At 40.2% G+C, this 26,381-nt stretch overlaps 1 protein-coding gene across 1 annotated transcript in view; it reads right to left on the reverse strand.

Moving 5' to 3' along the window:
- Positions 1 to 542: 542 nt before the first annotated feature.
- The window catches only part of UNC79 (unc-79 homolog, NALCN channel complex subunit), a 151,830-nt gene continuing 125,991 nt past the window's right edge, over positions 543 to 26,381 (reverse strand). The window contains 8 exon segments of the mRNA XM_030558858.1: positions 543 to 1,945; positions 2,770 to 2,811; positions 8,437 to 8,514; positions 10,846 to 11,043; positions 12,841 to 13,027; positions 14,959 to 15,134; positions 21,151 to 21,240; positions 25,125 to 25,202. Coding sequence (XP_030414718.1) covers positions 1,745 to 1,945; positions 2,770 to 2,811; positions 8,437 to 8,514; positions 10,846 to 11,043; positions 12,841 to 13,027; positions 14,959 to 15,134; positions 21,151 to 21,240; positions 25,125 to 25,202 — 1,050 coding nt within the window. The 3' untranslated portion in view covers positions 543 to 1,744.

Consider the following 26,381-nt stretch of genomic DNA (forward strand, 5'->3'; position numbering starts at 1 on the left):
TGTGTTTAGTTTATCAAAGAAAAAAGATTGAGAGGTGACTTGATTACAGTGTGTAAGTACCATCATGGGGTGAAAATCCTGGGTACTAAAGGGCTCTTTAACATAGAGGGAAAAGGCATAACAAGAACCAATGGTTAGGCATGAAACTGCTCAAATTCAGATTAGAAATAAGGTACACATTTTCAACACTGGGTTGATTAACCACTGGAACAGTCTACCATCTCTTGATGTTTGAAAATCAACACTGGATACCTTTCTGGAAGATAGTCTTTACCCAAACACAAGTTACGGGGGGTGAAATGTAATGGCCTGTGATATACAGGAGATCAGACTAGATGATATCCTTGTCCCTTCTGGTCTTAAACTCTATGAGGGAACAGAATCTAGATCTCTCTCTCAGCTGTGTTGGTTCTGCAAGGCTAATAGGAGAAAAAGAAATAAAATCTTTACTCAAGCAATTATTTTCAGGACCTCTCTCCCCCTCCAAAGGAGCTGGGGAAAAACACATTAATGCTGAGAGTGGTAGTAAAGGGCATGTTTTTAATAGGATTTTAATATACAGCTTACATGTTTATTTATTAGTATTCTAGTCAGTGCATTACAGTAATAAATATGAGAGATATAATTTATGAATGAACAGAATTAAATATTAATTACACGAGGTGATAAATTCTGATCTTTTTAGGAATTCACCAAAAGCCACTGAAGACAGTGAAAGTCTTTCCATTGACTTAAATGGGCTTTGGATCAGTCCTTTAATGCTGTTAAAATTAATTTGTTATTAAACAAACTTTCTATGCAATTTTATGCCATAGCTGTAATTTGTTATCATCATAATGCAAAAGTTCAGGACCAAACCTGCTCCTACTGAACTTTATGGTAAAACTTCCCTAGACATGACAAAGAGCAGAATTGGGCTGTACATTTTTAATTGCACTGTATACAAATATTCACATAAGACTAAAATAAAGTATTCACAAAACTAAAGAGGTTTCCATGAAGCTCACAGGAAAGTACAGCACAAAATCAATGAACTGAAAAGTAATTTTTTCAAAAAATAATAAACCATACTTGATAGGTGTGGTAAACATTAAACAAAAAGATGAACTGCCACAGTTTAACAACCTCATTTCTAAGTGTGCTTTGTAATAATGCTCCTCCCAAGCTGCTGTTTTTCCAGAACATAATGACAAAAAGCCTCATTGTAACATCACTGTTTTACAGTGACAAATTTTATTGCATTGCCAGCTGTGAGTTTAAAGAAAAAGCTGTAGAAAGGATCCAAAAGCACTACCACCCTTTTTTTTTTGGTTATCAGCCAAAATAGCAACATAGTACTTTCACACGTCGGTGAATATGCACTAGTCTAGTTTTAAAAAAAAGAAGTTAAAGAAAAATGAGTTGTTTTTGTTTCAAAAATAATATAAATAACCATTTCAGAATCAAATATTTCAATGATTAGAGATATGTTTAGCATGAAAGATAGAGCCCGACCCTGCAAACACTCTTGAGAGCAATCTCAATGACTTCACTGGGCCTGCTCATGTAAGCAATAATTTGTGTGTGTGATTACGGATTGGCAGGATCAGGCTCTTAGCTTTGCCCTGCTTAAGCTTTTGCACAATTGTCCTAGGCTACAAAGCATAGATAAAGTACTAATATATACAAAAATGAGCTTTTATCTTATAGCTTTAACCCTTTTATTGCTAGACCAAAAGTGAGGATGTGGAACAATTTACATCATTCATAGAGGATAAAACTGAGATGCAGCTTCAGATGACTGAATTTCCACTTGAGCCATTTTAAACTGGGTACACTGTAGCCATTTGCGGAGTGCAGATGAGCTATTGTTCATTTGTCCTGACCCCTGTAACATCCTCAGGCTGTGGTGGTTCACGTTATTCTGAATGGCTTGAAGGCGCAGTTGGAGTCCAGCAGATAAATGCTATTAAAACCAGCAGAAGGTTGAGTTTCTCTCTTTTATTCAATACATACATTAAATCAGGATTATGTAAGACTTTTTGCCAGGAGCTGATCTTGGGAGGGGAGGATTTCCCATGCATGCCCCACGCCCCTCCATCTCAGGTCTCATTCTACCTCATCTCCAATCACTGACAAAGATGTTGTCATAAGGGGCATTGATTTCAGGCCACCATCCCCCAAATCACTACGTTCTCAACAGCAACTTTATAGTGGAGCTTTCTGCATAGCCTTTATTCCCATCCACTCTTGACTGACAGGACCCATTGGTACACCTCATCCTCATTTCTGTCACAAACAAGGCCACTTAGCACTATTATCGTCCAACCAGCAGACCACAGCAGGTCAACATCAGGTGCTGCAGAACTGAAAGGCACCCCCTGAATCAGGGGTTCTCAACCTGTGGATCGATGTCAGGGGGTTAGGGACCACCCTGCTTTGCTTAGCTAGTTAGATGGGAGTGGGGAGGGCTTCCCATTTAGATCCTAGTTAGTTATATGTAAGTCATGGGTGGCACAGTGTCTCAGTACAGAAAAGGTTGAGAACTACTGTCCTAAATGATGCCTCTGCCCATTCAAATTTGGCATATTCAATGCTGAGCCACTGATTATCCCCAAATACCAAGCAGTTTGCATATTATAACAAGATGTATGTTGAAAAAATAATATGGAGTTTTTATGATGCATTGTCAGAATGTTGGGAGTGTGAGTCTTATTTCTAGAGTACATTCAGACAAAGCACAGAACAGAAATACCAACAAGCATGAAAGAACAAGAGAAAATAACTTACCTTTAGATTTGACTGAATCATTGGCAACCACATGGGTATTAGCTGTACGAAGAGACAACAGATGTTTTGTTAGTTTACTATATGGGTCTATGAATCTGTTCCAGTTACAGTGAGTCAGAGCAGGGAATGTCTAACTCATTGAGCACTTTGAATGGATGGTTACACATGCTGAAAGGACTCATCCATAAATATGGAAATGTCTCTGTAAAAGATGGGCATGCTGGACATGTGACATTCAGAGGTTAAGAAGCCAGCTTTGATCATTTGTATCCTATTTTACAATAAAGAGCAATTCTTGGTACTATTTAAGGCAAAGGTGTACATTGCTGCAGATGTTGAAGAGTGAAAAGGATTGAGGCAGAAGTTCATGATGATGCAGAACATTTTATATTCTGATCACTGACCACTGTTTTACAGGTCAACAATCGCAGACATCCATGCTATACTCACACATCTAATTTAGGCCCAAGACCTCCTTTCACCATATAGCACGTACTGCAAACAGTGAGTTGGGTATCTTAGTGCTGGGGCAATGGAAAAGGAATTTTCCCTTCAATGCCAAGCGGCTGTGGAGTTGCTATGCAGCTCTTACTGCAGCCCTCCATGGGAGCGATGGGTGAACCCATGTAAGAGTGAATCTTCCAGCCTCACCCTTGCCTTGCCATGTCCTAATCCCTCATCTCCAACTGACCTCTGTGCATTGTCCTAAAAGGAGCCCTCCGTGCACCCTACTCCCAAGAGATAGAAGGCTCACTCATCAGGATGAAAAAGTAACTCTTAGGCTCTGATCTACGCCTGGATTTATTTTCTCCAGGACAGCACATCATCAATCAGCACTCAGAACTCCCATTGACTTCCCCGGGCACTCTATTTGCAGAGCAATGGCAGGATCAGGGCTTCGTGTGGTCATACTCCAGACACCAACAAAGTAGGGGAGGCAAAAAGGGATCTGGGAATCCATAATCCAAGAGCTGATATTTGTTTCTGGCTATATCTCTTAACAGAACTTTTATTTGAGAGTAACTTTACATGACAAGCCTACGGAAAGCATTTCTATCCATGTTCTCCAATATTAATTTAACCACTGGGCATATTGTTCTGAAATGCTTCTCCAAATGGCATCAGAATTTGCAATTTACCAATTATGCTACTGAGAGTTGTAGGTTAAACCTAATCAGTATTGACAGCATTAGATAAAGCACCATTTCCCCTGTTTAAAGAATGCTAATTGTTTGTCTGGCTACATAACATAAATTTCAGTGCTGTTTTGCTAGTGTATCATATGCAGCTCTGTCAGTACTGATTACTTGGTCCACCAAATAAAGAACCATATTCAATCCTCTGCTTCTGCAGGCAGATGGATGCCAAAACAGATGGATCCCAGCCAGAGAATAGGGGAGCATTAGCTCTGTAATCTCCTTCCCTGGGACCTTGCAGAAGTTCCTCCACTGGAGTTCTGATTACTCAGGTCTATGTGGGGTTTTTGAGAAGCAGAAATAGGACAGCTAAAAGAGCGCCCACATTCCATGGCGTGCTCCCCCTGCTAACCTCACAGACTTACCAGTGGAAATCTGATAAGGGGTTCATGCTGCTCCTATGGAACTAGCCAGGGGCAGAATGTTTCCTGCTAAAAAGGAAGGGAAGCTGGGCGGAAAGCTGTGCAGAAACACAGGATCTCTTATGTACCCCAAGATCCACACAAGATTTAGGAGGACTGAACCCTCTGCCTTGGTGGGTGTGGGTGTTAGAGGAGAGTAAATCCTCCCACTCCCCGCACTGTCACCTAGCTGGGTGGAGGAGGAAGCAATTGAGTTGGAACTCTTGGATTTTTTTTCTTTCATCTCCCAGTCAGGCTTTTCTCCAAAAGGAGGAATATGGCTTAAAAATCCAGCCAAAATGTGCTATCTGGCAGTAAAAGGGAGCAGCTCTACCCCAGGGGGAAGCATACACAGCACAAGTGGGTGGGGAACACCAATGGCTAAAAGTAGATGAAATCAGGAGGTGGAACTCTCACCCTACCAATCAAAGAGGAAGGGGAGCTGAGATAAAGTGCTGCTCCTTGCCAGTGAGATGAAAGAAAACTCCTCCTCTGCTTTTAGTTTAGGAGGATCTGCAGTCCCCTATCTTGCTCTACTTTCCCTGGCTTTACCCTCTCAGCATCTCATTCCTAATAAGGTTCCCCACCACGTCAGCATCCAAGTAAACACACTTCCCATAATCCACCTGGCAATGTATGACCCTCTTGACTCCCTGTTGTGATCATTACAATTACACATTTTTCCTGTGTCTGCTGTGATGAAGTTGTACAGGGGCCTTCTTGAACATTTTAATCACATCTGATTCCCTATTTAGAATAAGAATTAAAGTTAATTAATGAAGACGGTAAGTGTGCAGGGATTAGTGGCAACCACTGTGTTAAGAAGGGGTGGGGTTGGTGGTGGTGATGATTTGATTTGCACAATGCAGAAAGCTCAAGAAAAGGATATTAAGAATGTGCTGAAACTGAATAAAAAAATTATTTTTCACTCCACTCTCCCCTCCTCACCATTCTTTAGTGATAACTTATTTTTGTTTGAAAGGCTTACATCTACATAAAGGATAGGTGCTTTGAAATATAAAATATATTCTGTCCCCTACACTTAATTACCAACAAGGTCGCGGCAATACAAGATTTTCTAAACTGTCTGAAACATAATAAAAAACAACAATCAGCCAACAATCAGAGAGCTGTTATCTTTGCAGCCTCTTCATGTAGGTTAGGGCCATGAAGATTCAAGTCTTCTCTACAACCCTTGAAAATAAGACAGTTTCAAAGCTGATTTGGGGTAAATTTCTTGTTTGTAACTCAATGGTTTTCAACCATTTTTCATTTGTGGACCCCTAAAAAATTTCAAATGGAGGTGTGGCCTCCTTTGCAAATCTTAGACATGGTCAGCAGACCCTCAAGGGTCTGCGGCCCACAGCTTGAAAACCACTGCTATAAATTATGGAGGTGCAAGTCATGGCTCCATAGTTAAAGCTGAGCTCTGAACTTAAAGCAGGGATTCAGTCTCTTTGGAATGTTTTTAAAATACAGCATATCCTCCCCACAATTACAGAACTTACTTTTAAAGTAGAGATTGAACACTAACACAATGCAAAATACTGTGTTTCTACAAATCGATTTAAACTAATCTGGAACTTTAAACACGAAAAAGCTTTAATTATAAACATATGGTTAATGCATGATGTCACTGCAGGGGAGAGTTAAGGTTGTCTGGTTGCCCTATGCATTTCCAAACCTTAACATACTTGGATTTCTTTTAAGCTTATCTGAAATTTCCTAGATTTATCATTCTTTTTTTTTGCAATAATTACAACATCCCTTAGTGTATTTTACTATAAATTACTGACACATACTCTCAATCTTAACTTCATTGTACATACTTTTTGCTTGGGAATTTACTGCAGAATTTGTGCTAGGTTCACCTTTTCTTTGGGTGGGAAGGCAGCTTTAAAATCCACCCTGGGCTTCATAAGATCCTGATTCATAGGTGCTGAATCAGTCCATGTCTTGGGAACCCTGTCCATGTTCCATCCTGGGACAGCCTTGCCCACTTTTAGGGCCCCGGCCTGCAGAGCTGAGGTACTGAACTGAGCTCTTTACCTTATTATAAATCTGAATTTTAACATTTGCTAATAGAACCTGAATCTTTTCAAACCAATCTGCCTCATGCTCAGTCATCCATTAGGAAGTGAAATGCTATCTCATTCAAATGTCACCCCCACCTAGAAAAGGTCAAAACACCCTATTTACTGAAGGGAAATACATGAAGTGAGGCAGTGAGAGAGTATGTCTGAATTTTTTTCAGAAATTTCATTCTTTGATTGATAGCCTTGTGCAGGGAATGTTTAAGTAGCTCTCCACAATACTACAACAGTATAATTCTTCTCAGCCATTAATTTTAAAGAAGGCATGGTAACAGGGGGATTGCCTTTCAATTTTAGCTATTGTGTTACTGCTGGACACTAATGGTATGTCTACACTGCAACATAAGTCTGTGCTTGAACCCGGGCTCAAGCCTAACCCCCTCTTGCATCTACACTGCAATTGTGCTAACCCAGGTTTTGGACCTACGGTCCCAGGATCCTGGATGGTTGGAGGGTCCAAGCTCAAGTTAAGCCAGGACCCAGGCTCTGAGCCCTGTTGCTTTGCAGTGTAGATGCAGCCATGCTTGACTCAGGACCTGGGAGTTGGCCAGACATATCCTACAATTCCATGGGACCATGGCCGTAGTACTCTCTATCCCAACAATCCGCAATCCACTGTATTGAAAATGGAAGCCATGCCCCCTTTGTAAATGGCAGCAGCTCAGCGTTAACCTAGTCTCTCATGATCACCAATCTGCAAGCACACATTCAGAGAGCCCCTTGGATTTGCAATGGAGAGCGAACAGATCAAGTCTTTGGCAAAGCGAGCTGCTTTCTGGTAATGTGCAGGGAGGGCAGTAAAGTTTTCCCACAGTGCATCATGGTCCTAGTGCTAGAGCAGCCACATTTTGGGTGGATGGGAGGGGATGCTAGGGAGTCTGGGATATGGTTACTTTCACTTGGGTCTGTGCACTGCAATATGGACACCAGAGCTCTAGGTTTCAACACAGGTTAGAAAAGTCTTAACGTAAGGTCAAGCCCAGGGTTCCCTAAAACGGGTCAGATGACTAGAGTCCCATTAACCTTGCGCTTACGTTGCAATGTAGACATACCCTAAGAGGCTAGAAAAGAATAACACACAGTGGCTTGTTCAAATGTAATGCAACAGCTCAAAATACAAAGGAACACAATTCATCTAGACTCATAGGACTAAAGACTGCTTTGCTTGCTGTTATTTCATCTGAAAAACAGCTATCCAGAGGACAAAGTGGGAAAGCATCTATAATGCTATAAGACTTGACTTATCCTGTGTGACCACCCCAGTTCTTTTCATTTCTTCTTTGGTTTGGTTTGGTTTTACTCAGATCAATGCAGGGAACAATGTGGTCATCCACAAGGGGGAAAATACTACTTTATTTAAATTTTGGACCAAATGCTGCAGCCCACTGATTTCCAAAGGAGTTTTGTACAAGCAAGGCAAGAAGGACTTGGCCCTGGACTGGTGAATAGCCTATTGTGCTTCCCTAAAAGAATAGGATTCACCATCTAATTATATTAAGTAAGAAACACACACACATAGGCATTTAATAAAACCAGACGTTATTCAGGCACAAGTCTTGTGTTATCACCCTGAAAGAATTTGAGTGCCAGGACATAACTGTGATCTGCAAAGGAAGCTGTGTGACACCAACATTGTTAGGAATTAGAGATTGGTCCAAAATGGAAACTTAAAATCCAGATTTTGAATCCTGCTCCTTGCAAAGTTCAGGGGTATCTGAATGCAGACTTTGGGTTCATTCTGTTCTAGAAACTAGGAGTAAATAAGATACAAAGTCAAAATACAAGGGCAGTTTGGGCTCAGCGTTTTCGTCTGTGCCTCTATGTTAGGGATTTTACTCTTTTAATGTTGTAAAGGGCTATATTCCCACACTGACCTTTAACCTCAGCCCCTTCTAGTTTCCCCTTCTAGGAAATCTGGTGGAAAAAAAGGTCCCTACGAACCCTTAAAGAAATATTCACAGCATGTGATTCACATACCTTGACAAAGATAGTGGAATTGCATTCTTGTAAAGCCTCCATTAAACTAATCACATGTAGACACACCATTTCCACCATCTGAAAGAAAAACTATTAAATAAATATCCAGTGTAATAATATTGTGAACACAGCAAAGAGTCCTGTGGCACCTTATAGACGAACAGATGTATCGGAGCATGAGCTTTCCTGGGTGAATACCCACTTCGTCGGATGCATGGCCCCACACACAGCCAACAGTCCCTAGGGATAGGCTTACTCCATTTTCTTGGCAGCTGCACTAGGACATAAGCTGTATGTTTTGTAACCACTGACACTTCAGGTTAAATATCACATGATGACGTTTCTGTTTACTAAGTCTTTCTCTGATGCAGCAGCACCTATCTGTTAGAGTGCTCTATATATTTTGTTTATCTCCTATTGCACTCCAAGACCAACTGTCTTCAGTTTTCTTTCTCTCAGTCATTGTTCCTTCTACATGTCCCTGTTGGGTCATCCTCATCAATCACTGAGTCAGAAATTGGTATTTTTATTTACTGAATTCCTTTTAAAATTAAAGATCAGATTTTATTTTTTCCATCTGAAGGTGATTTATTGTTCTGAATTGGCAGGGGGCCATGAATATATAATTCTTCGATTTTATAGCATGAAATACAGCATATGCAAATATTAGCTTTTTGGTAGTAAACAGCATTTTATGTTTTATGTTCTGTAAATGCACAGGTACAAGACAAATCTCTTGAGATGGCAGTGGGTATTTGCAATGCCTGTCTGAACTATGCATGGATTCCCCTATATAACAATAAATTTAGCTTTTCAGTATTGTTTGTCTTCTTCGAAGAGCTTTACAAACACTCACTAATTGAACTTCAAAATACCCCTGTGAGAATAAGTATAATCCACATTTTACAGAGCAGGTAGTCAAGGCAAAGAGTTTAATAACTTGTGCCAAGGGCCACATAACGAGTCATTGTTAGAAATGAGATTAAAACTCGGGGGTTCCCAGTCCCACACCTTTCCCCTTAAGATTGAGGCTAGTCAGAGATAGAGGTCGCGCAGAATTCCAGTTGACTTCACTAGGAGTTCCAGGCTTACAGCAGCAGTTCCCAAACTGTGTTCAGTGGACTACAAGTGGGTCACAGAGCACTTAACTAATAGTCCATTGACACAGGCTGGTCACCCAGGCTTCTCCACATTTCCAGAGGTTAAAATCACATTAAAGGACAGCTATACATATATTAAGTACTTGCCTAATGTGACTTTAATGTAAACAATTGCTGTAGTTGGCACAAAAATATTCCAACTGCAATCCATGTGACTGCAAATGAAATGGAAAATGCCCAAACATAGGGGGAATGGGAGGTGGTCTACATGATCATACATGAGCAGGGAGGTGCTCCACAAAGCAGTCTCTGCATAAATAGGTGGCCTACATTCTAGAAAATGTTGAGAGCCACATGCTTGGAGGACCTGGCTATATGTGAGGACTCTTTGTCTTGGGCCTAGAATCAGAACCTTCAGAGCCAAAGCCAACAATTACCATTTCAGCTAATGGAGAATATCGATCACATTAGTAGAACCAGAAGCTCATGACGAGTCTGGCAAGTGAGAGACAAGACCCCTATGTACCTTGCCCATCTTAAGCAAGCTGTCAACCCTGAGCATGCAAACAGAGAAAGCTATTATTCTAGCACTGTGCATGCTTTAGGGCCTGAACCTCTGAGGCACTCAGCAATGGAAGTCAATGGGAGTTTAGAGCACTCGGCACACATCAGGAGGCACTGGGCAATTTGCATAGCACTGGGTCCTTAGTGAACTGCACCTACATCCTGCACACTAAGCAGTGGAACTGGATTAATAATTCGTAACAAATAATTAACTGAACAAATTTGGCTCATTTTCTGTTTGTGAAATGTTTATGAACAGACTGCGGTCTTCTCAAATCATTCATTACTCAAAACTATTTGCTGAATGATCTCTGTGGATTATGCTTGCTCAATAACTTCTTTGCAACCAGTTAACTGTGAGAGTTCAGTATTGATCATCTGAGCTGTTTTGACTGAACACATAGATCACAGGGTAAAAACTCAAACAAATATTTACAAAACCCTTCTGAAGTATGTGATCATTTTTGCTATGCAAAGTCAGGCGCTCTAACACTGAACAGCACTAGGATCCAATAGAACTGACTAGCACTAAGATCCTTGTTCAGATCCCCACAGGGTAAAATTATTACTAGTTATCTTCCCCTTTGAACTGTCAAAGGTAACATATACTGCACTTCCAAAAATAGCACAACTGCTTCACAAAATTATGCATAGTCCCATGTATTCAGTTTTAAACTTTAAACCTAGAAGGTTTGGCTTTATATAAATCTGTAATAAACAAATCTGTATACAGTGTCTGACTCACCACTTTGTTATGTGCCATAAGCTGTATGATACTAGGTGTCACTCGGCTCCAGAACTCCAGAGCTGTAAGGATGGCCGTAAAGCTAAACTCGATTTGATTTTGGACCGTAGGAGCTACTGCTGTTTGTTCACAATACACTGTCCAGAGCTGAGCAAATATAAATGCATGGAAGAGGGAACACATGTGCAGCACTGATGTCTGTGGAAAGAGTAACAAGAAGAAAAAGGGTTTTCTTGAAATAGTATAAAGTACATTCCCCATCAAAGTATCCCCCATTAACATAAACCTCCATCAAATTAAATCCTCCAAGGAATTCTCCCCCATCAGGTACTCCCTGATCAAATCCACAACTATCAAAGTGTTGCTCTCGTTAGGCTGCAGTAAGTGAAAGGCATCTGATATCAGCTCATGCATGTTGAAAGAACATGTTTATATTTACAGCCTAGGAGCCCGATCCTGCAAACAGATCTGCACATACAGGCCCTTACCTGTGCAGATGCACTAAGGGGTATTAAAGTAAAGGTCAGAGCATGAAGACCACTTTGTCCTTGGGAACCAATCCTGCTGACCTCACTGAGGTAAAACTCCCATTGCCATCAATGAGAGGCCTGTAGGAGAAGGGCCTTATGACTCATGACCTTGAACATGCTACTACCCAAGTCAGTGGGAGTGAGAGTGTCCCAAGGAAACATGTATCCACACAAAATAAATCATTTTACATCAACTTCTTTTGATCTGCAACCTGGTTGCATCTTACCAGAATATAATTGCCCTAAAACACCTCCATGGTACAGCCCCATAATGGGAACTTTGCAAGGCTCACTGTGTAATTTTACAGATGCACCTGAGCATGACTCTTTAACAATAAATGTTAGGTGTAGTGATTTCTGACAGACACACCAAAGAACTGTCACCACTCCTAGACATGTCACTAGTTCATTATAAAAGGAATGTTCTACTGTAATTCAGGTCATAGATGTTTTCTCAGTTTAAAAGCGCAACAGTGATTCATGGCCAATGCCAGTATGACTGCACCAAACACTGCCAGGGTTGCTTGGTAACTGGAGGGAGGTATTTGAAAGAGCAAAAAGAGCTAGAAGGAATTAATGGGAAGCATCAGTCTTGAATGGGTGAGGGGAGGCCAATACTAGACAAGCATGTGATCATTCTACTTCTGTAGTTAATAAACTCCTATTTATTATTTATTAAATAAACATATAGCGCCTGCTGCATCTATGTTAATTATTGTCATGTATGATTTGCAACAATGTGCACTGTTCATCTTCAAAGCACTTGACAAATCAAGCTGTGCTTGAGCCCATCTCTGTTTGCAAATATTAAGTCTTTTTTAATCCTCATACTACCTCTGTGATGGAGGTTAGCAAGTCTTATTTGACTAGAATAAAATAGTCACTTGTACAGGGAGAGTCAATGTCGAGCTGAAAGAGGTAGGCTTAGGATTCAGGAATTCCCATCTCCCACTCCTGTGCTCAGAACACTAGACAGTGATGCTCTCGGACAATAAAACATCTCTAGCAAGCTGATTTTTAGTGAATTTATCACTGGTTTTCTGTGTTTATTGGGGCAGTTACCTTAAGAAAGACTGGGCAGGTTTGGGGTTTCTTTTCTTAATTATAATCATAAGTTTTTTACTATGTTTCCAATTTCCTATATCTTATGAATACAGCAGCCTGCTAAGTTTGGGCAGTTTTCGTTTTAGTATGGTGGGACCATTATTGAACAAGAAAGTGGGCAGTGTAATTTTAAAACATTCAAACAATACTGCTGGAATATTTTACTTGTACAAGGGTACCATCTGGGAGTTTAAAGCACTTTAAATAAGGCATTAACATGAAGTTGCTTTTATAATATCCAGAGAAGGAAAAGCCGTAAGATGCATTTCACCTCCCTGAAAAAAAACACAACTGGTTAAGTGTTTGCAATACTAATGGCGTTGCATAAGGTGTATCATCTTAAACCCATGGAATCCCTTACCTTTGATTGCTCTGGAAACCCAATCAGGATAACAATAAGGTGGTCTGCAATGTGGGAGCCAGCATCCAGAGGAATTGGCATGCAAGACGAGGGAAAATTCGGACAGATGACATTGTGTGTCAGAGACCCCAGAAGTAGCCAAGAGAGTAAACGAATATGAGATACACATTCGATGAATTCTTTGGGCCTGTCAGAGAACAATTGATTTTTACAATGCATGTAAACTTTGCTATCTCTCATTAACTGAAAATCCCACATGTTTGCAAAATGCTGCCTGTGCTTGCTAGAGTCTAAATCATTCGGATAGCTTGTGGGAATGCCAGGAAGAGCCGCGTGTAGATTGGCTGAGCAGCATTTGTTCTGTCCTTGCAAAGCTGAGATTCTGCATAAGGCTGATGTGGCAAACTCAGAGCCACACACAGTGATTATTTGGATATAAATTATCAAAGGAGCTTTATATCATGATTCCTCTGTATATTAAAGACTGTGGTTATGGCACTGGGCAGTGATTCATGAGATCCTGATTCAGTTCCCAGCTCTGCCAGAGACTTCCTGTGTGACCACGGGCAAGTCACTGGATCTCTCGGGATCTCACTTCCCCATCAGTAAAATAAGGTTAATCACACTTCCTTTCTCCCACCCTTTGTCTGTCTTTGTCCATTTAGTTTGTAAGTTCTTTGGGGCAGGGACTGTCTCTAATTGAAAGATCATACTACACCTAGCACAATGAGATCCTGATCTTTGCTGGAGCATCTAAGTGTTAGTGTAACACAAGAGTAACAATAATTTCCATTGGTTTCATCTCAATCCAAGATCCCCTGGCTTTCACAAAGCCTGGAATTTAGATTACCTACTCATCTGAATTCATAGGCACTGAGAAGAAACTGATTTCAGGTCAAAAAGCTATTGCTTAGCAGATCTCTCACTGCCATTTTTCATTATTAATTTAACATCATCAGTGATTCAAAATACCAAGGAGACATAATGATAATACATTTATTTTATTCATTGGCTTTTCTATGGTGTTCAGCACCCAGGACCTGGGACTTCACAAACATTAATTATCCTCACCTCAGGACATATTAGCCTCATTTTACATGTGGCTAACTGAAGCCCAGGGAGATGATAATCCTGATGCTGCAAACACACATACACATGCTTAATATTAAGCACATATACATAAGTGGTCGCAGGACTAGGGGCTGGGGGCCAGATTTTTCAAGGTATTAGGTGTCTAAAGATGCAGATAGGTGCCTAGTGCGATTCTCAAACGCCTAGGTGCTTAACTCCTACTAGGTGCCTATCTGCACCTTAAGGACCTAAATAACTTGAAAAATCAGGCCCAAAGTGACTTGCTGAGCTCCCATAGGAAATCTGTACTAGAGCCACGAATTGAATCCAGATCTGCTGAGGCTATGGCCAGTGTCTTAACCACACAGCCATCCTTTCTCTCTATGAAAAATAATTGTAAAACAAGGCTTAGTTCTCTTCACCTGCACCGCCATCATTTCCCATTATCCTACACAACCTGCAGCTACACAGAAATGCTATAGGTCAGGATCTCTCATGTTTACCTTGACTGGGGAGGGTTAAGCATGTATTTAAATTAAAGTATATGCACAGCTTCAAAGATTAAATCCAACAAACCTCTCATATTGTGAAGTCTTTTTTTAACAGATCACCTTCAGAATGGACCCAGTCCTGGAGCCCCTACTCATTTACATTCACTCCTTACCCAAGCAAACTGCAATGAGTAAGTAGTTAGGAGTTGGCCCTATATAGCTAGGTTTACAACCAGAACTGATCTAACACTTTCATTCTGTTTTACTGTGAACTCATATTCTAAAATCCTTATTCAAATTCATCCCTCATGTAACCTCACTGAAGCCAATGGAGTTACATCATGGATCCATCTGAGACCATGATGCAACACTACTGAGTCATAAAGTTGAGGTTGTTCAAACATTTAACCTTGAATTATCTTTGTTTCAACTTCCATCATCAAATCACACCCACTGCCATCACTAACTGCATTCCCTTTAATCTGGCAAGAACCCCAGAATTATTGTGGGAATTTCTGCCTCACTGCTCTTCTTTTGGGGACAAAAGTGCTCTTACCCCTGTTGCATCGCAGAAGGAGGATGATACAGCCATGGCAAGTAACGAATCACAGCTTTATTATCTCTGTGATTTCCTCGTGTAATTTCCATAGCTGCAATCTGAGCTAAACCAACTTTGAGATGTCCACCAAATGTGTCTTCATGCAGCGGCTGAGAACACGTCTTCATGTGACTCTGCAAAGTAAAGATCTGATCTTCTATCCAGTAGGGTATTGCACTAGATCCACTTTATGCAAATTCTCACATATTGTCTGTTCACCTTCAATCACCCACACAAAGAGAGAGTTAGGCAACATGTGCAGGCATCCTTTCTATCAGCAATCCCTGTAACTATATATGCAAACTAGCTTCTGCATACTCAATTTATTTAACTGCACATCAAAGGACTCAATCTTTTCACACGGTAATACAATCTGCACAAGAAATTACCAGCTTTACCCAGGCAAATAAAAATACAATATTTCGCCTCTTCGGTGGGTGAGGGACAATTTTGCATGGCTCATTTATTGTGAGGACATTTAGGCCCTGAAAATCTAAGGGCAGTGTTGTATCTATTGCGTGGCATATGCTTATCCCTGAAAACATATTTTATAAAACACTGTTGTGAGCTGTCATGCTTAATTGGTGCTTCTTGAGATTCCTGCATGTTCCCAAATGTGCTAACTCTGAATTGTCTGCTGCTATTGCAGATGATGACAGTGCCAATTGCTGTATGGTTTGCTTAAACCGCCAAACTGTCCTTTGCACAATAGAGGCCACGTCATCAGATGGAATAAATTGCTATAATGGCATGAAAGTCAATGGACCTATGCTGATTTTCATCAGCTGAGGATCTGGCCCCAGTAATTTTAGTTCTACCAAATGAAAATCATTTAACTGAACTCCTGTTTCAAAAGTGCAAAATCTTCCAGCACCAATGATTAGATAGATAGATAGATAGATCTTTTGCTTATGTACAGAGAGTGAAATTAATAAAATTCAGCTTTCCTGACTTTCTAGAAATTTACATCTTATTCCAAGAGAAAACAAAGACCACAAATAACTGAACACAGACAATAAATGAGACTATGGCTATGCTGAGAAGTTATCATAAGAACGGCCATACCGGGTCACACCAAAGGTCCATCTAGCCCAGTATCTGTCTACCGGCAGTGGCCAATGCCAGGTGCCCCAGAAGGAGTGAACCTAACAGGCAATGATTAAGTGATCTCTCTCCCACCATTCATCTCCATCCTCTGACAAACAGAGGGTAGGGACACCATTCCTTACCCATCCTGGCTAATAGTCATTTATGGACTTCACCACCATGAATTTATCCAGTTCTCTTTTAAACATTGTTATAGTCCCAGCCTTCACAACCTCCTCAGGTAAGGAGTTCTACAAGTTGATTGTGCGCTGCGTGAAGAAGAACTTCCTTTTGTTTGTTTTAAACCTGCTGCCTATTAATTTCATTTGGTATCCCCTAGTTCTTGTATGATGGGAATAAGTAAATAACTTTTCCTTATCCACTTTCTCAACATCACTCATGATTTTATATACCTCTATCATATCCCCCCTTAGTTTCCTCTTTTCCAAGCTGAAAAGTCCTAGCCTCTTTAATCTCTCCTCATATGGGACCCTCTTCAACCCCCTAATCATTTTAGTTGCCCTTTTCTGAACCTTTTCTAGTGCCAGTGTATCTTTTTTGAGGTGAGGAGACCACATCTGTACACAGTATTCGAGATGTGGGCGTACCATGGATTTATATAAGGGCAATAACATATTCTCAGTCTTATTTCTATCCCCTTTTTAATTATTCCTAATATCCTGTCTGCTTTTTTAAGTGCCTCTGCATGGACATCTTCAGAGAACTGTCCACGATGACTCCAAGATCTTTTTCCTGACTCGTTGCAGCTAAATTAGCCCCCATCGTATTGTATGTATAGTTGGGGTTATTTTTTCCAATGTGCATGACTTTACATTTATCCACATTAAATTTCATTTGCCATTTTGTTGCCCAATCACTTAGTTTTGTGAGATCTTTCTGAAGTTCTTCGCAGTCTGCTTTGGTCTTAACTATCTTGAGCAGTTTAGTATCATCTGCAAATTTTGCCACCTCACTGTTTACCCCTTTCTCTAGATCATTTATGAATAAATTGAATAAGATTGTGCAAGTCTAATATAATGCACTAGTTACTAATACAGGGTTGAGAAAGAAATACACAATTACTGTCTAATAAAACACTTTATTACAGCTAAACTAAACTTTTAACTAAATATTTATTCAGCAAACTTTTCCTCTTTTTCTGTTCATTGAATTTCTGCAAACAGTGCTTTCCTTAGATTTATTCATTAGCTGATGAACAATTTCCCCCTTTTTGAACTCAAAGCCTTGTTATTCACAATTTGAAATCCCAAATCAAGTTGTGCTCCTAGGTTGTGATTGGTCATATAAGTCACATGATATTGTTCCCATCACCTGGATTGGTTAGTGTAACTCTGACCAACAGGCCTCTGGAGGCAATACTTCCAGAAAGCAAATATACAATGTGGACAAATTTAAAATCCACTTTCCAGGGATATTTGCATTAGTGAAACCCAGTCAATATGAACATTCATGTAAAATGAGTATGAATGGGCATGAACATGGATGATGTGGACTTGTTTAAAAATCTGACTGAACATTTGTAGGGTTTTTGGTTTGGTACGGTTTAGTTTTTCCAGTATTTACCCATACTGGAGACATGCAGTGTGTTTCTGTCTGCATCCTTTAAAAAGGTAAATCTAAAAAGGAAGAGGCTACAGCTTTTCCACATACAAACATTCCAGACTAAATATATATTTGCCTTTACATTTTCCAAACTGAACCAGAACTTCAATAAACCATTAACTAAAATAATGATCATATTAGTTGGCTTTCTACTGTATTCCTTCAAGTAGTCTGACCCATATCTCATGCTTTGATTCTGATCCAGATTTCAACCCCAAATCACAAAGCTTAGAACTCTGCTCCCTGGTTTAATTTTGCCCCATGAAAGATATATGAAGAACAGAGCAGGGGGCTTAGTTCAGGTCCATCGCTTGCTATACAAAGACTAACAATAAACATGAAGAACTTTTAGATTCTGCAAAGACTTATGCAGCTGTGTAATTTAAGCAAGTCAGGGTGCATGAGGTGGTAATATCTTTTACTGAACCAACTTCTGTTATATGTAGTGGTCAGAGGGCTATAGATAGTGAGACCTCTGGGAAAGATGTTTTGTTCCTTGCATTAACTTTTTCTTCATGTAGTGGAGTTTCAATTTCAGATGGAAAAATTCCATATCTTCCATGTTGTTTGCAGTGTTGTTGTAGCCATATTAGTCCCAGGATATTAGAGAGACAAGCTGGGTGTTTTATTGGACCTTTTACCTCACCCACCTTGTCCCTCTAATATCCTGGGACCAACACAACCGCAGGCACCAGCTTCCTCCAGGCCCCAGGTGCTCAAACTCCTGCTCCGCCCCAGGCCTCATCCCCACCTGACCCCTTTCTCCAAAACCTCCACCCCCACCCTGTTTCTTCCTGCCCAGTTCCGCCCCATCTTCGCACCTCTCACCCCTCCCCCAGCACTTCCTGCACGCGGCAGAACAACTGATCAAGGCAGGCAGAAGGCACTGGGAGTGAGGGGAAGGAGTGGATCGGCAGGGTCGCCAGAGGACAGGAGGTACTGGCTGGGAGAGCGGGAGCCGGCTGCTGGTGGGTGCTAAGCACCCACTAGTTTTTTTCCCTGGCTGCTCCAGCCCTGGAGTGATGCATTTTCAAGAACAACAAGGAGTCCTTGTGGCACCTTAGAGACTAACATATTTATTTGGGCATAAGCTTTCGTGGGCTAGAACCCACTTCATCGGATGCATGGAGTGGAAAATACAGGAGCAGGTATAAATACATGGAAGGACGGGAGTTGCCTTACCAAGTGTGAGCTGTTGCAGGATTGGAGCCTTAAAGAGATAGAAACAATTTAGTAAAATGGGAAAAGAAAAGGGAAGAAGGGGGAATTAAAAAAAAGTATGCAAGAAAGAGCTCTTTTTAGGAATATTTCACAGATGACAGAGGTCATCTGAATATATTTACAAAGATATGGTTTCAATCAAATTCATGTTTTCTGTGGGATAAGTGTACAGGATGAGTCTCTTAGTTTCACCACTGATTCATTTTTTAGTATATTTGGAAAGTAATTTAGAATGTGTGAATAATTTTTTTAACAGGGAAAAATTAAGAGTGGGCTGGGAATTCAGTTCAGTTGAAAATGATGAATTAGTTCACGCTTTAGAGTGGATTACTACTCCAGTGTGAAAGAGGAAAAAAAACAGCTTCCCCTACTGGAGCATTTCTGAATAGGGCTCAAGACAGACATTCAATAGGGCAGGCACTGGAAGCAGAGATTTTTCTCTCTTAAAAAAATTTCTTGTGGGTTTCAACAGAAGCATTTTTTCAGGTTTTACGCGTGATTCCTCCTCATTTATGTGGCTGACACACTCTCCCTGCAAGATGTTCGTGTGAAGACAAAAGATGAACTGGTAGCACAAGGCGATCTAGTTGCACTGCCACTACTTTTCAGAAAAAGACTGATACATTCCAAAGCTTGGCCTATAAAAGCAGCAGCACACTCCTCTCTAGGGGAGCCGGTGTTTGCTGTGCAGCCTTTCAGTATCCCCTACAGACTGACCTGTGCTGCAAAATGCACTGGAGCAAATCCACAGCTCTTTAGCCACAGGCTAGAAGTGAATGTGGGAGATTAGTAGCAGAGCCTCCCTAGAACTATGTGTATGTCAGAGCCCAGGATGCAATGTGTGAATGACGGGAATATGTTTTCTTGCTAGTTAGAATTAGGCAACATTAGCTGTACTATATCTGTTAACTGAGCTTTAGATCACAAAAATACAATTTGGCAACTGTTTGATTTGTCTGTGTTCAGTGATGGAGTGACCTCTGATTCTGCTCATGGACTTCCCCTTGGATCAGTGAGTTCCTGTTGTTCAAACACTAATGGCCTTTTGCCAGATTTTAGCATTGGCTGCATCTTTTACAGCTTTTGGACTCTCTTTTGTACGTTGGAATGACCTCTCTTCCATACTCCCAAACCATCAATTTGTCTTGCAAGCTTTGTATGGGTTACAAGTAGCAAGACCTGCTTACATCCCCTCCTGCATTACTTTATGTGCTAATTGGATGAAATCCACTCCTGTGCAGGGAAGCAGCACTAGATCAACAGACCATTTCAATCCCACTGAACACCTTTTTTGAGGATGTAGGAAGTATTTAAGCAGTGTTATTGATATACCTGTGCTTCTCCTCTGCTCAGAGGTGAATTTCAACCACTGCGCATGTATTTTCAGCTCTAAACTATACTCACACTTGTTTAGAGGGACAATGTTACAATTTAAGTTGTATAAACAAAATTAAATTAGTGGTTTAATAAATTAAACTATTATGACTTATTTTACAAAACTTAATAGTATAAATGTTTTTATGGGCTTTTTAAAATTAAAATATTGTATTTTGATGTAAACATTTCTCTGGCATGTTTGCAGCCCAAACATGTTTGCAGCCCAAACATGTTTGCAGCATCAGCATTAATGTATAAGAATTCGAAAATAACACTGACTAGAAACCAAAGAGAAACTAACTAGTTTATTTCCATTGTCCAAATTGAGTGAAATGCATCATCATCCATGAGGAAAAGAAAACTGGAATTTTAAAATTACTACAATTTTAATAACACATGGTTAAATCATACTTCCCTAACAAAGACAAGTAATGTCTGTGTGTGTGTGTATAAGGGATGCAGGATTGGTTCATGAAAGCAGAATTAGTAACATGGATACGGAACTTAATATTTCTGTATATGATTGTCTAACCTGACTGTCCCTTCCAAAGCAATCTTTGTATGATATTATTTTATCAGCAGCCACATTTCAAAAAATGAAACCTGCGTTTTCATTTGTGTGCTATGCATATTCAAATCCAGCCCTAACTTCAGCCCTTTCCATAGCTTGTTCTTGTTTTTCCCTGAGGAAGTGACTAACCTATGATAACACTAGCTTTAAAACAGAAATCTCTCTGTTGGTCATTTTCATATAGGTGCCTCCAACTGTGCTATTTACAGAAAAGATGAAAGTCATAATTAGCAAATACAATTTGGGTCAACATATTCCTGTAACGTACTCACCTTTAATTTGGTTAAGGTATGCATATCGGCAATAAAATCCAGCACGTCATTAATGTACTGCCTCATGCACTCCATTGCTGCTGTTCCACACTAAAAAAAAAGTACAAAATAACTGAATTCAGTCATCTGGTTTTTGACATATTCAGGTTCTGGATTTGCCTCTTTCTTGGCTGCTTCCATGGTGTACTGTTTAATCTGAAATATTCCGTGGGAGTCTTGTTTGCAGTGTAGTTTGCCCCATTACACAAAAAGCAGCCAATCTCAGTACTTACTTCATCCATCACAGAATTTCTCATCAGTGACTATAATAAAAAGTGAAGTGAAGACCTTTAAGAATATTAGTAGAGTGTACTCCTTGAACGTTTCATGGGGCCTGAATCAAAGTCCACTGATGTCAATGGAAGCCTTTTTATCAGCTTCAATGGGCACTGGATAAGACCCCTAGTCCCACAACTTTTCAAGCAGCTGAGCTCTCCTCTGAGGCAAATTGGTGGGCTGAGCCCTAAGAAATTGAAATAGAACCACAGGCACGGACGCTCTGTGTTCATATGAACGAGTCCAGTTCAGGAAGCTTATGTAAAGAACACGGTCATTCTTCCTTGCTCACAAATTCCCAGTGAAAATGGTACCAGAAAAATTTATTTTTAATCACTGTTCTCATGCTTTTCACTTGTTAACAGAGATGAATGTGTGCACCACAATTTTTGAAAGCAGAGCTTAGTGGAATATTTTCATTGACACAGTACTCAAAAGATCAGCACTTTGCTGCCATTTCAAATGTACTTAAAAAAAATTAAAAACATGCTAAATCTAGATCACAATAGTTTTCACTTCACAACAGGTAGGGTTTAAAAAATGTAAGTGTTTTCAGAGTAGCAACAAAAGTGCTGTTTTCACACCACTTTGGGAACATGCAAAATTCTGGGAGCCCAAACTGTGTAAGATTTTTTTTTAAGAAACTGCAACAAACCCCACTCCATAATTACAAATAGCCTTAGGGAAATAGACACAATAAAGACAGTTTCTTTCCTTCAACTCCTATTTAAATGGAGAGAACAGATGGCACACTGGGCTCAATCATGAGCCAGCCTACACACCAGCAGCACTGGGGAATTAGGGGGTATAAAACATCTCCCTATCCTCTTGCATGAGCTAGCTGCATTTCAGTCACAGGTGGGTAATCAGCTGTGCCAGCATACAGGGAGAAGTAATCTGTGCCAGGAAAATGGCTAGCTTCCATTACCTCCCCCATAGAGCAAACGGGGAGCAGGGACCAAACTGGGATGTAATGGAGTCACAATTTGGCCTGGGCTCTGTTCCTGGGAAGTGCAGTTGTGCATGGTCCCTTACTCAGGGCACACTGCCAGGTGCCAGTCTAGCCGTCAGTTAGTAAAAGATCTGCAAGGCACATGCGAACAATGCAGTGAATTAAATGACCATGCTAGACATAGGTCATACCAGAGAGCTCTTCATAAAAGCTTTGTGAGAAGGTGCATACAACATTCACCTTACTCCAAAGGCAGAATCCTCTAAATCCAAGGGGTTGATTTTCAGGAATGGTGAGCACCCACAATTTCAGCTGAAGTCTGTAGGAGCTGTGGCTGCTCAGCATCTCTGAAAATCAAACTTCTATAAATTCAAGATTATGCTGGGTCCAATACACTTACAGCACTACATGACATCGTTTTATCAAATCTCATATCTTGCTTCCAAGAGTGGCCAATAGCCACCTATAGCTTTAAAAGAAGACAAAAAGTCGTAATGCACCTGGCCTGTAATGCAATACTGTACGTTGGGAAAGAATATTCCTCTTTGACCCCTCTAGTAAATGGTCTACATCCTAAACATTATTGAGTTGGGGTTGGTCCTGTTTTGAGCAGGGGGTTGGACTAGATGACCTCCTGAGGTCTCTTCCAACCCTGATATTCTATGATCTATGAACTGATCACCCTTTACTGAGCATGAGTAACAGCCAGTGTTGTTTTTGTTCATAAAATTATTCAGCTGTGAGTTTTAGTTGCTGAAATTTGAGAATCTGCTCAAATGCTATATTTAAGCAGCTGACCAAAGTATTTCTCATTTTTCTATGTTAATATAAATCTACATAGTGCTGAACTATGACACTTCCTGCCTGTTCAAATGCTAAGCCTGTCAATTCTCTTGACAGGACAACAAACAGCAAAAGAAGGTCACTGGCAGCCCTGTCCGAGTGTCCTCCATCCAGTTTCTGTGGACTAAGGATTCCACATTGGTTCTTTAAACTGAGTGATGGAATTCTAAAAGGCATTGTGCTCAAACCTCCTGAATAATAAACCTCTATTGCAAGAGACTTCTCTGCTACTATTTATTCAGTTTCTCTTGGGAGATACGTTGCATTCAAACAGCAGAACAACTTTCTCTTCTGTTAGTTCTTCTAAAGTGAACAATTTATGCCATGTCTTGTTATATCGACAGCAATCTGGCTACTTTGATCAAAATACAATTAAAAGTTTCTGTTAGGAGAGGTGTTAATTATCATTGTGGCTTGGAGTTAAAAGTAATAGAATCACAGAAGTTAGATACAGAAAAGACCTGTTCGGACATCTATAGAGCTGGTGAGACTTGCACATAGAAAAGCAGTCTGCAAATCCTGGAGCAGACTTGGGATGACTAAGGACATGCCCAAGACCCTATCTATCTACTGGAATTTGTGCTACATCCAGCATGATAAATCTGAATATCTTACAGGATTATTTAACTTCCTTCTTTACCTGTGTCTTTCTTTTGGGAAAGTTGGGGCAATTGTCTGAACTCTCCCTCCCCTATGACATCTTTTGGGGCATTCAGTTGGTCTGCTCTCCAATTCAGTTTTCTGGAGACTAGCAAGGTAACCCCTGCTTGAGTGAGAAGCCCCACTGACGTCAATGGGACTTGTCATGTGAGTAAGGACTACTATCATAGTATCTTTCCCCAATCTGAACCTTAGAGTCCAAAAGTTGGGGTACTAGCATGAATTCCTCTAAGCTTAATTACCTGCTTAGATCTGATAAGCTGCCACTAATCAGGAATTCCAGTGCCTGATACACTCTGGTCACCCCAAAACCTTCCCTGGGGACCCCAAGACCCAAATTCCTTGAGTCTTACAATACAGGGGAATAAACCATTTCCCTTCCCTTCTCCTCCCCTCCAGGTGTTCCCTCCCTGGGCTCCTGGAGAGATATACAGATTCAAGCTCTGTGAATCTAAAACAAAGGGATTCCACCCTTCTCCCTCCCTGTTAAGTACAGACTCAATTCCCTTGAGCCTCAACAAGGGGAAAAGATCAGACAGGTCTTAAAAGCAAAACTTTTAATAAAAAAAAAAAGAATAAAGAAAATCACTGTAAATTCAAGATGGAATATTACAGGGTCTGTCAGCTTCTAGAAACTGGAGAAAAAGCCTCCTCCAGCAGAAATACAATTTAAAATACTTCCAGCCAAATACACATTTGCAAATAAAGAAAACCAATTAAAAAGACTAAATCGCCTTTCTACTTGCACTTACTACTTGAATAGAAAATTAGAGCCTGTGGTACGTCCAGTCACTATCAGATCCCAGAGAGAACAAAGCTAAACCCAAAAAATACAAACAAAGGCTTCCCTCCACCGAGATTTGAAAGTATCTTGTCTCCTGATTGGTCCCCTGGTCAGGTGTTTGGTTCCCTGTTTGTTAACCCTTTACAGGTAAAAGAGACATTAACCCTTAACTATCTGTTTATGACAACTACTCATATAAAGTAGAGGCTGCAGGATTATGTTGTGTTACTCTAAATTTTTCTCAACATTCTATAAAAATGAATCATCCAAGCTTCTTGTCTTCAATGCCCTGGTAAGCCAGAAGAGAAACAAAGGTAAGAGAAAGGACATTTCCATGAAACCATCTGAACATCAGAACTGTGTGAGACATCATTCTAAAAAAAGCAGAAACAAAGAGATGGAGTGTGGTTCAGTACTTACTCCAGGCATAGATGCAATCATCTGTTTATGCAAGATTGTTGACTCGGCTAGTTTTGTTCCAGCATCTGCACAAACAAACTAATAAGAAATTAAAGATGAATTATATTTGTAGGAGCCTGAAGACATTAAAAAGTAATTTATGATTTTATTAAACTCAGCTCAGATCTCTTTTTGCTGACTTTTGTGGCAACTTGCTTTTGGCTACAAAAGAGCTCCTGCCATTATTAAAAAGCTAGTTTGTCAGTTATAAACAAGTTAATTCATCAGATAGAAAAACTGACTTAAAGTATATGAATTGACATATATATGCTGATTTGTGCACTAATGGTTTGAAGAAAAATATAAGATAAAATAGGAAATTTTCAATCAAACCTAAATATATTTGTAATCAACAGGACACTTCTGCATTTCTCCAAAAAACCTCAATGGGCTCTTCTTAATGTGGATGGATCAATGAGCAATATTCAACTTTCATGAATCTCTATTGGAGAACTCTATCACTGGAGTTACACTAAGAATGAATTATATTAAGAGATTTTAAATTCAGAATGGACCATTATGATCATCTAGTCTGACCTCTTGCATAACACAGGCCACAGAATTTCACCCACTGATCCCTGAATCAAACCCAATAAATTCTTGTTAATCTACAGCAGCTGTCATTGAACATCATGCTTAATTTTTTCTTGTTTTTCTTGATTCCATTTGCACACTTCCATTTACTTTTAATTCCCCTGGCCCCAAAACCACTGATGTCCACAATATTCATACACCAGGCCTTTTAATGTTGTTGTTTATTCTTTATATATCTCCAACACTGTGCTAGACACTTTTCAGACAAGATGATGAGATCCCAGCCCAAGAGAGTTTTTACTATCCTAACAAACATTGTCCTTGCACTTGAGCAATTCTTGTAGTTTCTGTCCATAGAGATGCAGTATGTCATCCCCCAAAGAGCAGACACAGAAGCAAGGTTCCCAAGCTGAGGTGTCAACCTGGACTTCCTCCGTGTATGTTGTGGTTTCACTGATTTGGGCAGCTTCAGACTACATAATATATCTATTAACTGTTTGACACACAAGTCTGGCACCATTGTCACCACTGATTGTCCTCAATCTTGGCCCCAGATGTCCCCTACAGTGCCCAAAGCTGCATTTCCAGTCAATCTCCCATGACCTATATCTTTTGCAATGTATTTTAATTAGAACATTCGTATTATATACCAAGACTTGGAAACACTCAACCAGTAAACTTAGA

The sequence above is a fragment of the Gopherus evgoodei genome, chromosome 4 (assembly GCF_007399415.2).
Source record: "Gopherus evgoodei ecotype Sinaloan lineage chromosome 4, rGopEvg1_v1.p, whole genome shotgun sequence".
Taxonomy (NCBI): Eukaryota; Metazoa; Chordata; order Testudines; family Testudinidae; genus Gopherus; species Gopherus evgoodei.